At 46.5% G+C, this 16,143-nt stretch overlaps 1 protein-coding gene across 1 annotated transcript in view; it reads right to left on the bottom strand.

Moving 5' to 3' along the window:
* LOC132391717 (cytoplasmic polyadenylation element-binding protein 2-like) overlaps positions 1-16,143 on the bottom strand; it is a 65,434-nt gene that overhangs the window by 25,503 nt on the left and 23,788 nt on the right. The window contains exons 3-4 of the mRNA XM_059965278.1: positions 12,380-12,547; positions 6,062-6,151 (exon numbers count right to left, since the gene is read on the bottom strand). Of these exons, the coding sequence (XP_059821261.1) occupies positions 6,062-6,151; positions 12,380-12,547 (258 nt within the window). The remainder of the gene's footprint in view (positions 1-6,061; positions 6,152-12,379; positions 12,548-16,143) is intronic.

Below are 16,143 nucleotides of genomic sequence, written 5' to 3'. Positions count from 1 at the left end.
AAAATGAAGTTCTCAACTCTCAAACTCAACACTACCGATGCAGACAGGAACATGTGCATCCCTCCCCTTCCTGAAGTCAGCGACCAGCCCTGTCGTTTTCCTGACATTGAGGGAAAGGTTGTTGTTGTGACACTTCCTTCCTGTAGTCTGACTCACTGCTGTTTGAGATGGGGGTCCACCGCCCTGGTATTGTCTATGGACTTGTAGGTGGATTTAGAGCAGTCACAAGTGTACAAGGAGTAAAGGGCCGACGAGGCAATCTTGTTGAGCACCAGCATTTGGAATAATCACAACAGAGGTGTTACTGCCTATCTTTACAGACTGCGGTCTGTTGGTCAGGAAGTCTGGGATCAGCTGCAGAGGCCAGTGTTGACTCCCAGGTCCACAGGTTGGACCTGCTTGGAATGATAGTAGCAAAGTTTGACCCTGTAGTCACTAAACAGTAGATGAACGTACAGGTGTCTTTACCTGTACTCGAGTGTAGAGCCAGAGAGAATCGGCCAGCGCCACAGGCCTGTGTTTTGGCAGCATGCGATCTGTGGTGAGTGATGGTTTTCTGGGAGGCTGGAGTTAATGTATGCTCTGACCAGCCTCTTGAAGCATCTCATGATGGCAAATGTCAGGGGACATGTTATTTTGTAGTCGTTACTGCACGTTATTCTGTTTACCGTTGGTACTGGGATGATAGTCGTTTTCTTAAAGCAGGAAGGAACCACAGATGGAGGCAAGGAGAGATTAAACATGTCTGCAAATAACCCCGCCAACTGATCGGCACAGGATCAGTTCTTCCTGATGGTAGCCTGTTGCTACTATCAGGGAGGAGGTACAGAAGCCTGAAGGCACAGACTCAACGATTCAGGAACAGCTTCTTCCCCTCTTCCATTTCTGAATGGATACTGAACCCAGGAACACTAATTCACTACATCTTTATTTCTATTTTTACACTACTTAGCTATTTTATAATATATAGTACATATTCACAGTTTTTCCTTTGTGTACTGCTGCCACAAAGACAACAAATTTCACAACATATGCCGGTGATATTAAACCTGATTCTGATACAAGGACACGGCCCAGGGACACTACGTGGCCCAAATACTTGCCACACATATTGATATTATGACTGCAGGTACAGGTCAGAACGTGGCATCCAGTGACCAAACGGTTCAATTCAACCCGGAATCACTGCCCCCTGTGGATTTCCGCTTGTGTGCTCGCGCACAAAGATACATTTTCTTTACTCAGTGTTCCCGTTACACTGCGGTGGGCAGGAAAAATGGGACCGGGGGGGGGGGGTCTGAGCAATGCGTGCGGCAGGACGGGGGATGTAGTGCTGGGGGTGACTGGACTGTGACAGAGCATCAAGGCCACGGGCAGCAGCGTTGTGGGATGGCAGCATTACGGATCATGGGAGATGTGAGTCCAGTCGGGAGTGCAGTGGGATAGGATTACTCACGTGAGGAGACTTGGAACATCACCTAAAACACTCAAATTTCTACAGATGTGCTGCGCAAAGCACTCCGAGAAGCTGCATCACCATCTGGTATGGGGGTGGGGCGGTGTTATCGCACAGGATGAAATTAAGATGCAGAGAGTAGTAAAATAAGTCAGCTCCTGCATAGATACTAGCCTCCGTAGTGTCCAAGACATCTTCAAGAAGCAGTGCCTCAATAAAGGTGGCGTCCGTCATTAAGGACCCCACCACCTAGGACGTGCCCTCTTCTCCTCTCATCAGCAAGGAGGTACAGAAGCCTGAAGGCACACACTCAGTGACTCAGGAACAGCTTCTTCTCTGCCATCTGATTTCTGAATTGACATTGACACCATGAACACTACCTCACTATCATTTTTTATCTGGTTTTACATTATTTCAATTAATTTAACTATTTGATATACATGTATATATTACTGAAATTCAAAGTTTTTCCCTTATATTATCATGTATTGTACTGGTACTGCTAAGTTAACAATCTTCATGATATATGCCAGTGATATTAACAGGAATTAACAAGGTTAACTCTTGGGATGTCTGGACAGTCTTACACAGAGAGGTTAGAGAGACTGGGCTTGTACACGCTGGAATTAAGGAGATTGAGAGGGGATCTGATTGCAACATATAAGATTATTAAGGGATTGGACAAGATAGAGGCAGGAAATATGTTCCAGATGCTGGGAGAATCCAGTACCAGAGGGCATGGTTTGAAAATAAGGGGTAGGTCATTTAGGACAGAGTTAAGGAAAAACTTCTTCTCCCAGAGAGTTGTGGGGGTCTGGAATGCACTGCCTTGAAGGCAGTGGAGGCCAATTCTCTGGATGCTTTCAAGAAGGAGCTAGATAGGTACCTTATGGATAGGGGAAATCAAGGGATATGGGGACAAGGCAGGAACCGGGTATTGATAGTAGATGATCAGCCATGATCTCAAAATGGCAGTGCAGGCTCGAAGGGCTGAATGGTCTACTTCTGCACCTATTGTCTATTGATATTAAACCTGATTCTGCAGTGGATAGGGAGGGGTACAGATATAGAACAGAGGGGAATGTAGGGGTACAGAGTAGGGAGGGATTTAGAAAGATGGACTGTAATGCATGGAACAAGGCTTTTCAGCTCATTAAATCTGCAAAAACCACTGTCTAACTTCCTACCGATCTTACACCACTCATATACTCCACACTCCTATCAAGCCCGTACAAGTTCCACCATTTCACTGCACAACAGGGGCAACTTACAGTGGACAGCTCACCCAGTCCCACACATCTCATGGACGTGGAAGGAAACTCACACAGGGATAACACGCAAACTCCGCTGATGCCAGCAGTGGAATGACCCGGTATTGTGTGCCTGCGCCAGCCCAGTGATCTTGGGAGGTGGAGAGGAAGTTCCCATCTATGGAAACTAGAACTCGGGGGTCACTGTTCAAACAGTAATTTAAAACAGAAAGGAGGTGGAAGTTTCTCTCTCAGAGGTGTCCTGAAACTTTGGACCTCTCTTCCTCAAAATGCCTTTGGAAGCAGAATTGTGAATATTTTATTTTTCAATACAAGGCAGAGTTAGAAATATTTTTTGATAAGCCAAGGGTGAAAGGTTAGCAGAAGCAGGTGGGTGTGAGGAGCTGAGGTAATAAATCAGACCAGCCATGGTCTTAGTACAGACACAATGGTGGGTAGCCTCCTCCCAGTCCTGGTTCATGTGATGGAACAGGTGTGATTGTGAAGTCATTAATTAAACGGAATTGACATTATTTCTCACATCCTTCAGTAAAAGTCTTGAGGAGTAAAAGTCTTTATGTTACATCTCCATCTAAATGTGTAATGTGCAATGATAGTAATTTATAATAAAAAGAGCAGGCAATGTAACATAGAAATAAACTCAAATCAGTGACAGCTAATCAGTCTGATGGCCTGCTGGAAGAAGTTGTCCTGGAGCCTGTTGGTCCTGGCTTTTATGCTGCAGTACGGTTTCCCAGATGGTAGCAGCTGGAATAGCTGGGGTGACTCAGGTCCCCAATGATCCTTTGGGCCCTTTTTCCACACCTGTCTTTGTAAATGTCCCGAAATCATGGGAAGTTCATATCTACAGATGCACTGGGCTGTCCGCACCACTCCCTGCAGAGTCCTGCAATTGAGGAAAGTACAGTTCCCATACCGGGCAGTCAGGATGCTGTTAATTGTGCCCCTGTAGAAAGTTCTTATTATTTGGGGGCCCATACCAAACTTCGTCATCCGTCTGAGGCGAAAAGGGTTACAATAAAGTTCTAAGATTGCAGATGATCTGGTCCAACAAAAAGAAAGGGACCTAACAAGATTTAGCAGATGCTGGAAATCTGTTGCAACACAGAAAAACACTGGAGTAACTCAGTATGTCAGGCAGCATCTATGCAGCGTAATGAACAGTCTACATTTTGACCAAGACCCTTCATCAGGACTGGAAGAAATATAAGGTGCAGGTGGGGCAGAGCTTGTAACTAAGGAGTTCCGCTTCGGCTTTCATAATAATCAAGGATCTCTTCCACCCGAATCACTGTCTCTTCTAACCCCGCTAATCAGGCAGGAGATGTAAAAAGCCTGTGAAGACGTGCCACCAGGAGGATTATAACAGCAGAAAAGCGCGTTGCTGGTCTCCCACTCCCGTTGCTGCAGGTGTGATTTCTCTCTCCTTCACTCGTGAGAGAGAGCCTGTCTGAGATACCATAGTGCTGGGATGGACTGTTTGATGGACTCTAGACCAAGGTCTCTTTGGGGGGCTTTTGCTATTGCTTGCATGATGGGGGGGGGTGGGGGGAAGGGAGGGCGGTGCTTTTGCTGAAGCAAGTGGGGGAGGATCGATGCTTTTGCTGCTCCTTGTGCACGGAAGGGGGGAGGTGGGGCTTCGAGGTTTCTGTCATTCATTCTCTTGGGTTTTCTGTTTCGTGGATGCCTGCAAAGAGTATGAATTTCAGGGTGTATACTGTATACATTCTCTGATATTAAATTGGACCATTGAATCTGGCTTTTATAAAACTCTTGAATGGACATCTTGTACTACAAAGACGAACTCTCGATCTCGGAATCCACCTCGTGATGGCCTTTGCACTTTGCGTCCACCTGCACTGTACTTTCTCTGTAAATGCAATACTAGATGCTACATTCTGTTATCTCTCATTTTGTACGACTCTAATGCACTTGTATATGGAATGATCTGTCTGGATGGCATATGCAAACAGAAACTTTTCACTGTATTTCAGTACAATTAACAACAATAAACCAATTACCAGCGTTTAATTACAGAAACCCGATGTGCTTGTGAATGCTGACCCCAGGCATGATGTGTAGATGCGACACACCAGAGATCCCTGGAATAATATAAAGATCCACGGCCTCCTCTTGTGCCACGAGCTTCCAGTAGAAGTGGTAGAGGCAGGTTCCACATTGTCATTTTTTAAAAAATTGGATAGGTATATGGACAGGAAAGGAATGGAGGGATGGCTTGAGTGCAGGTCGGTGGGACTAGGTGAGAGTAAGCATTCAGCACGGGCTAGAAAGGCCGAGATGGCCTGTTTCCGTGCTGTAATTGTTATATGGTTATAAGGTGCAGCCACCCTCAGAAGAAGAGCAACTCCTCATATTCCATCTGGGTACCCTCCGAGCTGATAGCATGAATATCAATTTTCCCTTCTGGTAAAGAAAAAGTTCTCAATACGCACCCCCCCTTCATTTATTCCCCATTCTGACCTTTTACTTCTCACCCTGGGTCCCCTCCTCCTCCTCCCCTTTCACCTACAGTCCACTCTCCTCTCCTATCAGATTCCTTCTTCTCCAGCCCTCCACTTTTCCCACCCATCCGGCTTCACCCATCACCTTCCAGCTGGCCTCCTTCCCCTCCCCCCACCCAGCTTTTTACTCTGGCGTCTTTCTCCCGTCCTTCTCAGTCCTGAAGGATGATCGAGGCCCGCAATGGCGACTGTTTATTCATTTCTATAGCTGCTGCCCGACCTGCTGAGTTCCTCCAGCATTTTGTGTGCGTTGCATTGCAGGGAATTGCAGGGTACACTGTACAGATAGATAATGGGCAAGCACGTACATAAGGTAGCAGTTGAATAGGTTAAATATTGATTAGTAAATTTGGGAAAGTATAAATTAAAAAGCATAATCATAAGATTAGGCACGTAGTCATAAAGCATGACAGTAACCAAGTAGGGAGTTCAGTGACCCAACAAGCTATAGATGTTGCGAATTGATTGGATTTTCAAGATGGAGATTGATTGGATTTTGTCTTCCAACTCGGTCTGGAAAATGTCAAGGAGGTACAGAGAAGTGACCATCAGAGCAGCTGCGAGCAGACAGAAGAACTATCTGCCGATCCAGGGACTGGATTAAATAGCCAGGAACTCAAAGACATTATGGCTTGCTACCTCACCAGAATGTTGCCCAACTCACCCACGCGCAATAGCAGCCAGGGATTCAACACCGTCACTGTTTCCTCCCTCACCCAGATGCTGCCCAGTTCACCGATGCATTATGCCACAAGCTTCTTTTCACACAGATGAACACAGCTCACACCTGCTGTCAGTTGAGACTTCCTTACCTTTAGGTGGAAAGTAGGATTTACTGCCGGACTTGTGAGGCCAATCAACCATCAGCTGGCCAAAGCAGCAGAAAGTGGCGATGATCTCATCTAGACAGAGACAAGGAGGATGTGAGATCAGGTCCAATTCTCCCTCACCTCAGCTTCTCTGCTCAGACCACTTCCCGGATTGTCCGGGAGAGCCCGCACTTCTGAACTCCTTCCTGCTAACTGACTCAGTGCCAAACTTTAATCATTGGGGTTGATAAATTTTAGAGTCATAGAGTACTACAGCACAGAAACAGGCACTTGGCCCATCTAGCCCATGCCAACCTGATTTTCTGTCTACTCCCATTACAAAGTACATTTATTACCAAAGCTTGTATACTATATACAACCCTGAGACTAGTCTCCTTACCAGCAGCCATAAAACAAAGAAACCCAATTTCAAAAAACTGTCAAACACCCAAAGCATGCAAAAAAAAAAGTGGTGCGAACAATAAAAAGTAAGCATTAGCATTCAGAACTGAACTTCCGAAAGTGAGACCACAGCCACAAAGCCCGTCGTTACTGTAGCCCGTTAGTTGAAAGCCACAGGCTCAGTTCGGCACAGAGTCGAGTAAACCTCGCCGAGCAGCAAGCTCAACACCGGCCAGTCCCTCGGCCTTCAGCCCCAACACCCTAACCTTTTCGATCCGGCCCGGCGCCTAAAGCGGTCACACATCGTCTCGCTCCTCGCTTTTAGACCCGGGCCCTGCCACCCCAGCTCTGCCCCGCCTCAGATCGGCTCCCGGTCCCCTTAATTCGGCCCGTACACTCCACACTGCAAACATCCTGCGACATTCAGACTTCAGTTCACACTGCAAAACTGCCCAAGTCGTACAGGCAATTCAAAAGCTCATCCTCAAAAGGGAAGTTACAGGCTATCCACTGCAGTGATTGTTTTCGAGAAACGGTATGATGACTCGAGTGGTCAGTAGCTTTGTTTGCTGTCAGTATAGCATCGCTTTGTTTCACCAGCGCCATCTTAAACTTTTACCGGCACCCGAGCCATATCCCTCCCCAAACCTCTCTCATCCATGTACCCACCCAAGATTCTCTTAAATGTTGCAACTGCATCTGTACCATCACTTCCACGGGCAGCTTGTTCCACATTTGCACTACCCTCTGAATGAAGTTTCTCCTCAAATATTTCATCTTTCAACCTCCAGTTCTAGTCTCAGCCAACTTGAGGGGTAAAGCCTGCATTCGCCCTGTGTGCACCCCTCATAACTGTGTACACCTCTGTAAGATCTTTCATTCTCCTAAGCTCCAAGGAATGAAGTCCCAACCTATCCAACCTGACCCTCCACCTCAGGTGCTCAAGTCCCAGCAATATCCTTGTAACTTTTCTCTGTATATTTTCAAGCTTGCTGATACTTCTTCCTGTAGGTAGGTGGCCAGAACCACACACTCCGAATTAGGCCTCACCAGCGTCTTATACTTCAACACAACATCGTAACTCCTGTACTCGACCTCCGATTCATGAAGCCCAATCAAAGCGCCGATCCTTGTGACCCGCCAATCAGAGAGACAACCATCTACTACCACCTTCTGGCTTCTCTTTCAGCAATTAAAAACAAGCAAGATCATACTTCAGTGGATGGTAATGCACTTACACAGACTATAAACACAAATCAGTGCAACAGGCTGAACAGGCTCCTCCAATTCTTGAACTTCTCCCAATTTATACGCCAACATTTGAAAAACAGAAACTGCTCGTGGCCTTTCTGCTAAGCAGAAATGCTCGTTCATTTTCAGCCTGTGGTTCACCTTTACGCATATGTATTTAGTGGTTTACCACCCACTGATCTATGATCTTGCTCGTATTTAACAGACGAGCAAGGCCCAGTCTGGAGTGAACCCCAGACAGTTTAAACCGGGGACAGTAGTAGGCCGCCCAGGCCCAACCAGGCTCACGTTGTTAATAAGTTCAAGGCTGATCTGACAGTACGCTCAACTCAGCCACACATCAATTCCTGATAACCTATCAGCTCATTGCCTACCAAGTCCTCCTGTCTCCATCCTCAAAATAGTTTAAGTCTTTTCCTCTGAGGGCAGTGGGAGCAAAGCTACACCTTCTTCCCAGCACCTGACCCCATGAACGTGACAGTGGAAAAGACAATATAGAGTTTTCTGTATTATGTGTGCTTATTATTGCTGTATTATGTGTACTGTGCTTTACACCCCATTTCAGAGAAACATTGTCTCCTTTCTATCCTTATTATATGGTTATACACATTATAGACATGTATTTAAATGACAATAAACTTGACTTACAGTAAATATCTTGCAATAATTTACTGCATTACTATGCAAATATCTTTGCTTATTTTGTTGTACGAGTCATGTACAGTTTATGCTAATTATGTTAAGGCCGTAAGATACAGAATTAGGCCATTTGGTCCGTGGTGTCTGCTCTGCCGTTTCATCACATCTGATCCATTTTTCCTCTCAGCCCCAATCTCCTGCCTTCTCCCTGTATCCCTTCATGCCCTGACCAATCAAGACGGGTGTATGGGGTGTCAAGAAGACTTGCTGTACCTTCTGAGGTAGATTCTCCACCTTTGGCCCTCAGCTTGCACCTGTGACTCCAAGTAAGCTGTTTGCACGCAATAGCGGTCACACCCCGGGCAACAGCTTCGACAGGCTGGCCAAACCAGGCAAGAGTAGCCGTTGTGGTTTTTTTTTGAACCCTCAGCGACTTCGGGCTCGTCTACCCAAAGCACACGGTCTGGATTCAGCAGACTACGCGGAGGAAACCACCAGCTGGTTCAACAAGCAGAAACGAGCGTTGAAGGAGCTCAAAGAGCACGGCGGAACACACAGATGGCCAACCACTGCATCCAGACCCATCTCCAGTCACCTTGACTCTCGTCCTGCCACTGGATTCAGATAGACTAGGACGGTAAGGAGAGGCTGATGACCTGTGCAACCCTCCCTCACTGTAATCAAACACACGCAAGTCACGACATCCAAATTCACCCACCCAAGGACATTGGTATCCTCATCATTCACAACGCACACGCTCACACAAAGAATCTCTCAACCTCTGCCTTAAATACACCCAATGACTTGGCCTCCACAACCGCCTGTGGCAATGAATTCCACAGATTCACCACACACCACACTCTGCATAAGAAATCCCTCCTCATCCCCATTCTAAAAGGGCACCCCTCTAGTCTTAGACTCCTGCACCACAGGAAACATGAAAAAATCTATGTTAAAATTTGGAAAATGCCTGATGAAGTGAACAGTGAGGCTTTCAGAAGGGTACAGAAGAGGTTTACCAGGATGCTGACTGGCTCAGAAGGCCTGAGGTATACAAAGAAGATGGGCAAACTTGGGTTGTTTTTTCTGGACTGTGGGAGGCTCAGGGGAAACTCGATAGAGGTTTACAAAAATTATGAGGGACGTAGATTGGGTAAGGCAGTCAAAATTCGGTGTTAGAGGACTTAAGCTTAAGATGAGGGGGAACGCTTCAAGGAGTTGTGTGAGGCAAGTCTTTTTTTCTTTATGCAGAGAATGACGGGTGCCTGGAGCGGGCTGCCAGGGTTCGTAAATCACACACACAAGAAAATCTGCAGATGCTGGAAATCCAGAACGTTCCTCCAGCATTTTGTGCATGTTGCTAGGGTTAGTGATGGAAGTTGATACGGCAAGAGATATTTAAGAGATGACTATGCAAGGGATATGAATCACGTACAGACAGAAGAGCTTTAGTTTAATTTGGCAATATGTTGGGCACAGACACCGTGGCCTGAAGGACCTTTCTTTCTGCTGTAAGCAATTCTGTTTGACTAAGGAGCGAGTCTCCCTATGGGAGGAGTGACAGATCTCCTTCAGCTGCTTCTTCCAGCTGCAGAGTTGCACGTGAATTACTCTGATGTCATGGTAATAGTGACACGGACTCTAAATAAACAAATGGCAGAGCAGACTTGATGGGCTGAATGGCCTAATTCTGCTCCAATAGCACTGTGCAAGAGCCTTAAGCTACCCAAGACTTTTGCACAGTACTCTATTTGTGGAGCGGAGAGCAAGTTTATAAATCTGACAGGAGCAAAGGATGCTGGGAATGTTTAGGGTGGAGTGCTGCAGGAGTGGGTGCAGGACAGGTGGCAGAGAAGGAGTACCAGGATTGGGGACGGGGGGGGGGGACGGGGGGGGGGGGACGGGGGGGGTGGTGCAGTAACTCCAACCCTGATACACCAGTCACTCCAAACAGTTGATCTATTGATCACTACAGAAGGTCTCTCTGGTGCTTCCCGCTCCCTCCCCCCTTCCCACTCCCAGTCCACAAGAGAGACCCATATCAGAATCAGGTTTATCAACACTTACAGATGTCGTGAAATTTGTATTTTGAAGCAGAAGTACAGTGCAATAGATAAAATTACTACAGTACTGTGCAAAAGTCTTACATAGCTTGGGGCCTAAGACTTTTGCACAGTACTGTATGTCTTATCAAAGTTTAAAGTTTGTCCTGTACCGTGCTGCTGTTGCAGAAAGGATAACTCTCATGACACTGGTCCCCTGGGTTTCTACGCCCATACAATAAACTTAAAACAAACTATTGTTGACGGGACTAGTTATTCATTCTTATCAATGTCCCAGGGAAACAGCGGCAGTGCACAAATTCATTCAGCCGCCGCAGTGAGGCCTGGCAACTGGGCTCGCTGGGTGGTTCGGATCGTGCTGTCATGATACGGGATCTTTGCACCAGAGTAAGCAGCGCTCTTTGTGACTGTACTTTGACAGGGTCAAGGGTCAGAGAGTCTTTGACGAGTGCGATCTGTTTAACGAGTGGACAGAGTGACACAGACAGCAGAGCTGCTCCTTGCCATGCCAGAGAGACCCGACTTCAGTCCTGCCCCCCCCCCCCCGATGACGAACTTTGCACAGCTTTCCTTGCGCACTCCAAAGGCGAGAGGAGAAAGATTTAAAATGAGCTAAGGAATAACCATGAGGGTGGCAAGTCTTTGGCTGAGCTGCCAGAGGAAGTGATGGAAGCATCATTTAAGAAGAATTCGGAGAGGTAAGTGGAGGGATATGGGCTGAACGCAGGAAATCTGGGTGGGCACCGTGTTTGGCATGGACTGGTTGGGCCGAAAGGCCTGTGTCCCTGCTGTAATGCTCGATAATTCTGTTCAGGTTTGGAGGCTGATTGGCCTTTGTAAATGCCCTGAGGTCCACAACTTTTCGGAGGGTTTGGAGGCTTGCGTGCCTCAATGGCTCGGAAGGCTATGCTGGCTGGTATTGGGGCTGGTATTGGGGCTTTCTGCTTTTGCTCTTGGTAGGGTCACCCATGCCGAACAGGCCAAAGGGTAGAGGCCAGACAAGGAGAAGGTCCAGTGGTCCTCCAGGTTCGAGGGTTCAGTACAGCTAACAACCCTGACTGGTCAGCAAACAAAACTGTTACAAAAGCAGCAGTGAAGGATCCTTCTGCATCTGATTGTGACGGTATTCCTGAGTCTCCGCCCAGGACTTGCATGACTGACAGTAATGATAACTGAGAGGAAACTACTCACGTGATAAAGGAACCCCTGAACACCACCAGGGATGGAGGGCTTTCACTGCTACCCGAAATGCCAACGGTGTAACGGGCAGTTAAGTAAATAAACGGCCTTGGAGCGTCAGTGAGTGGTAAAATGTGAAGGGGTTGATGGGACTGTTCAGTCACAGCGTCCTTTGCATTAATGACCAACACAACCAAGGGTGTGGGGTGGCAGCCCACAGGTCTCGCCACACATTCCGGCGCCAATGTAGCACTAGCGCAGTGTTCACCACAACAACACAAACAGCACCAACAAGACAACAGCAGCAAAACAAGTCCCATTCCCAACCACGCAATCTCGCACTGGGACACCTCCAACCGGCTGCCTCTGGGCCTCCAGTTGAGGGAATTAAATAACAGAACTAATGTGGGATAACTGTAAATGATTAGGCAGGCCTCTCTCCATGCTGCATCTCCCAATGACCTCATGCAGAGACAATTCAACACAAAGTCCAATAGTTACATTCCTGTCAACAATCTGAAGGGAAATGGTCAGATATTTTCTGAACAAAACCCTTTCCTTGTTAATTCAGTCTTTTAACAAGCCAATGACCCCAGAACAACTGAGCACAAAAGATACTAGGAGACAAGCAGACACCTACCCAATATCATGGAAGCAGACACTTTCTCCAGTTCTACCTAACATGTAAGCCCAGAAGGCAGAACATTATACCTCACTGTCCATCCTCCGGGGAGCTGAATAACCAAAGGGAATTTCCTGCATCAGGGACCGGAACTATTTATCTCACCTTCATCGATGTCAGGGGGCAAACCGCCAACGAAAACCTTTCGGGAATACCGTTCTCCTTGTTTCCCATTCTGACTTAGAGCTGGGGAGTTCAAGCCAGAAGAGAGAGACTGGTCGCCCTGGCTGTTGTCAAGGAAGCCATCTTCCACAGGAAACAGAGCAGATCGACCTGTGGAAAAGAAGATGGTCAGTATTTGATTGCACATTCCTCATTCTGTATTAAATCCTCCGTTTCCGAAGAAAAAGAATTTCAGGACATATATTGTATACATTGCTCTGACAATAAATGTACCTGTTGAAAACAAGGGAGGAATGAGATGGGGCCGAGATCCAACATGACTGGAGGGACACACTCTTACCTCGATGTCTGGACCATTCAATTATTGTCTAGTGACAAGCTGCTTCACTCCTTCCTCCTTTCCACTACATAGTGCATCTTCTGCCAGTGATGGAGTAAGTGTCAAACCCAAATCCCTTCTTATTCTTCAAAACTCTCCTTAAAACTAACACCCCTGGCTGAACTCCAAGTCACCTGCCCTATATATGGTTCAGTATTCAATCCTGTTTGAGAACCATACGATAGAGTCAAAGAGTCATAGTTAAGTACAACACAGAAACAAGCCCTTTGGTCCATGCCAGACCATTTAAACTGCATACTCCCATGAAGCTGCACTGGAACCACAGCCTTCCATACCTCTACCATCCACGTACCAATCCAAACCCCTCTTAAATGTTGAAATCGAGCTGGCATGTACCACTTGTGCTGGCAGCTCATTCCACACTCTCACAGCCCTCCGAGTGAAGAAGCTTTCCCTCAGGTTCCTCTTAAAATTTTCACCTTTCACCCTTAACCTATGACCTCTGGTTGCAGTCCCACCCAACCTCAGTAGAAAAAGTCTGCTTGCATTTACCCTATCATACCCCTCGTAATTTTGTATACCTTTAAAAAAAAAATCTCCTGTCAGTACTCTACACTGTAAGGAATAAAGTCCTCACCTATACAATCTATCCTTCTATCTCAGGTCCTCCAGACCCAACAACATTCTTGTAAACCTCTATACTCTTTTCAAACTTATTTACATCTTAATGTTTCCTCAAAACATAGGAGAGCATTCGGCCCATCGAGTCAATGCCAGTTTGCTGAGCAATCCCATTCCCTCAATACTTCTTCCTCAGCAAACTTCATCGCAGGTACAACCTTCCCCCTCCATTGAGAACATCTTCCAAAAGGGTGGTGACTCAGGAAGATAGTGTCCATCATGAAGAACCCTCACCGTCTGGGGGCGTGCCTTCTTCTCATTAATAACCATCAGGGAGGATGCACAGGAGACCAAAGCCGCTCACTCAATGCCTCTTCCCCTCCAGTGTAAGAATTCTGAATCCATTAACGTTTCCTCCCTTCTACTCAATTGTACTGTTACTTTATTTAATGTAATTTACAGTAATTTCTGTCTTGCACTGTACTGCCACCACAATACAACAAAATGGCATGATACACACACACACACACACACACACACACACACATGATGGCCACTTCATTAGGAACAACTGCTCATTAATGCAAATCTCTAATCAGCCAATCATGTGGCAGCAACTCAATGCGTAAAAGTATGCAGACATGGTCAGAAAGTTCACGTTGCTCAGAACAAACATCAAAATGGGAGGAGAAAATTTGAGCCAAGTCACTTTGACCGTGGAATGACTGTGGTGCCAGATGGGGTGGTCTGAGTATCTTGCAAACTGCTGATCTCCTGGATTGTCATGCACAGCAGTCTCGAGAGTTACAGAGAATGTTGCAAAAAAAAAACAAAAACAAAATATTCAGTCAGTGGCAGGGGTGAAAACGCAGTATTACCGAGAGAGGTGAGAGGAGAATGGCCAGATTAGTTCAAGCTGACAGGAAGGTGATAGTAACTCAAATAACCACAGTGGTGTGCAGAAAAGCATTTTTGAATACACAACACATTGGACCTTGAAGTGGCTGGACTCCAGCAGCAGAAGACCACAACCAGACACTCAGTGGCCACTTAATTAGGAACAGGGAATATCTAATAAAGTGGCCACTGAGTGTTTATTACAGATAAACTGCCTGATTCTGTAACTATTCCCAATTGCTCTTGAACTACACAGTCTACAAGACTATTTCAGATGGTTTTTAAGAACCAACTAGAAAGTAAATGCAGTGACAATGTGGCAGATCACTCGCCGTAAAAAGCTTTGCGAAAACAAAGGTGGCTTCACAACACAGATTTGCCTGCATTCCTGTCATGGCACTTTGGCCCACAATACTGTGCTGACATTTTAACCTACTCCAACATCAGCGGCTAATCAACCCACATGTCAAAATAGAGCACAGAACATAACAGTACAGTACAAACACTCTGTCCCGCAATTTTGTGCTGACTTTTTGACCTACTCTTACGATGAAATCTAAACCCTTCCCTCTTACAAACCCCTCCAATTCTCTAACAAACATGTGCCTAAGAGATTCGTAAATGTCCCTAATGTACCCGCCTCTACCACCACCCTGGCAGGGAGTTCCACACTTACACCACTCTCTGTGTAAACTTTGTCACATGGTGTGAGCAGAATCATCTGCAGCTTAACGTGAAAAAGACTAAGGAGCTGGTGGTGGACCTGAGGAGGGCTAAGGCACCAGTGACCCCTGTTTCCATCTAAGGGCTCAGTGTGGACATGGTGGAGGATTACAAATACCTGGGGATACAAATTGACAATAAACTGGACTGGTCAAAGTACACCGAGGCTGTCTACAAGAAGGGTCAGAGCCATCTCTACTTCCTGAGGACACCGAGGTCCTTTAACATCTGCCGGACGATGCTGAGGATGTTCTATGAGGCTGTGGTGGCCAGAGCTATCATGTTTGCTGTTGTGTGCTGGGGCAGCAGGCTGAGGGTAGCAGACACCAACAGAATCAACAAATTCATTCGTAAGGCCAGTGATGTTGTGGGGGTGGAACTGGACTCTCTGACGGTGGTGTCTGAAAAGAGGGTGCTGTCCAAGTTGCATGCCATCTTGGACAATGACTCCCATCCACACCATAATGTACTGGTTAGGCACAGGAGTACATTCAGCCAGAGACTCATTCCACCGAGATGCAACACTGAGCATCATAGGAAGTCATTCCTGCCTGTGGCCATCAAACTTCACAACTCCTCCCTCGGAGTGTCAGACATCCTGAGCCAATAGGCTGGTCCTGGACTAATTTCCACTTGGCATAATTTACTTATTATTATTTAATTATTTATGGTTTTATATTGCTATATTTCACTATTCTTGGTTGGTGCGGCTGTAACGAAACCCAATTTCCCTCGGGATCAATAAAGTACCTCTAACATCCAGCCCATACTCTCTTCCAATCATTTTTAAAGTATGCTCTTTCGTATTAGACGTATGGAGTCAGAGTCGTAGAAAAGTACAGCACAGAACCTGGCCCTTCTGCCCATCTAGTCCAAGTCGAACCATTTAAACTACTTACTCCCAGTCCACCGCACTGGAACCACGGCCCTCCATACCCCTACCCTCCATTTACCCATCCAAGCCTCTCTTAAATGTTGAAATCGAGCTTGCTTGCACCACTTGCACTGGCAGCTCGTTCCACACATTCACAGCCCTCTGAGTAAAGAAATTTCCCTTCATAGTCCCCTGAAACTTTTCAACTTTCACCCTTAACCCATAACCCCTAGCTGTGATCCCACCCAACCTTAGTGGAAAAGCCTGCTTGCATTTACCCTATATATAACC

This window comes from Hypanus sabinus, chromosome 1, assembly GCF_030144855.1.
Source record: "Hypanus sabinus isolate sHypSab1 chromosome 1, sHypSab1.hap1, whole genome shotgun sequence".
In the NCBI taxonomy this organism is placed as follows: Eukaryota; Metazoa; Chordata; class Chondrichthyes; order Myliobatiformes; family Dasyatidae; genus Hypanus; species Hypanus sabinus.
The sequence above is the reverse complement of the archived record's forward strand: the minus strand, read 5'-3'. Positions and strand labels throughout refer to the sequence as shown.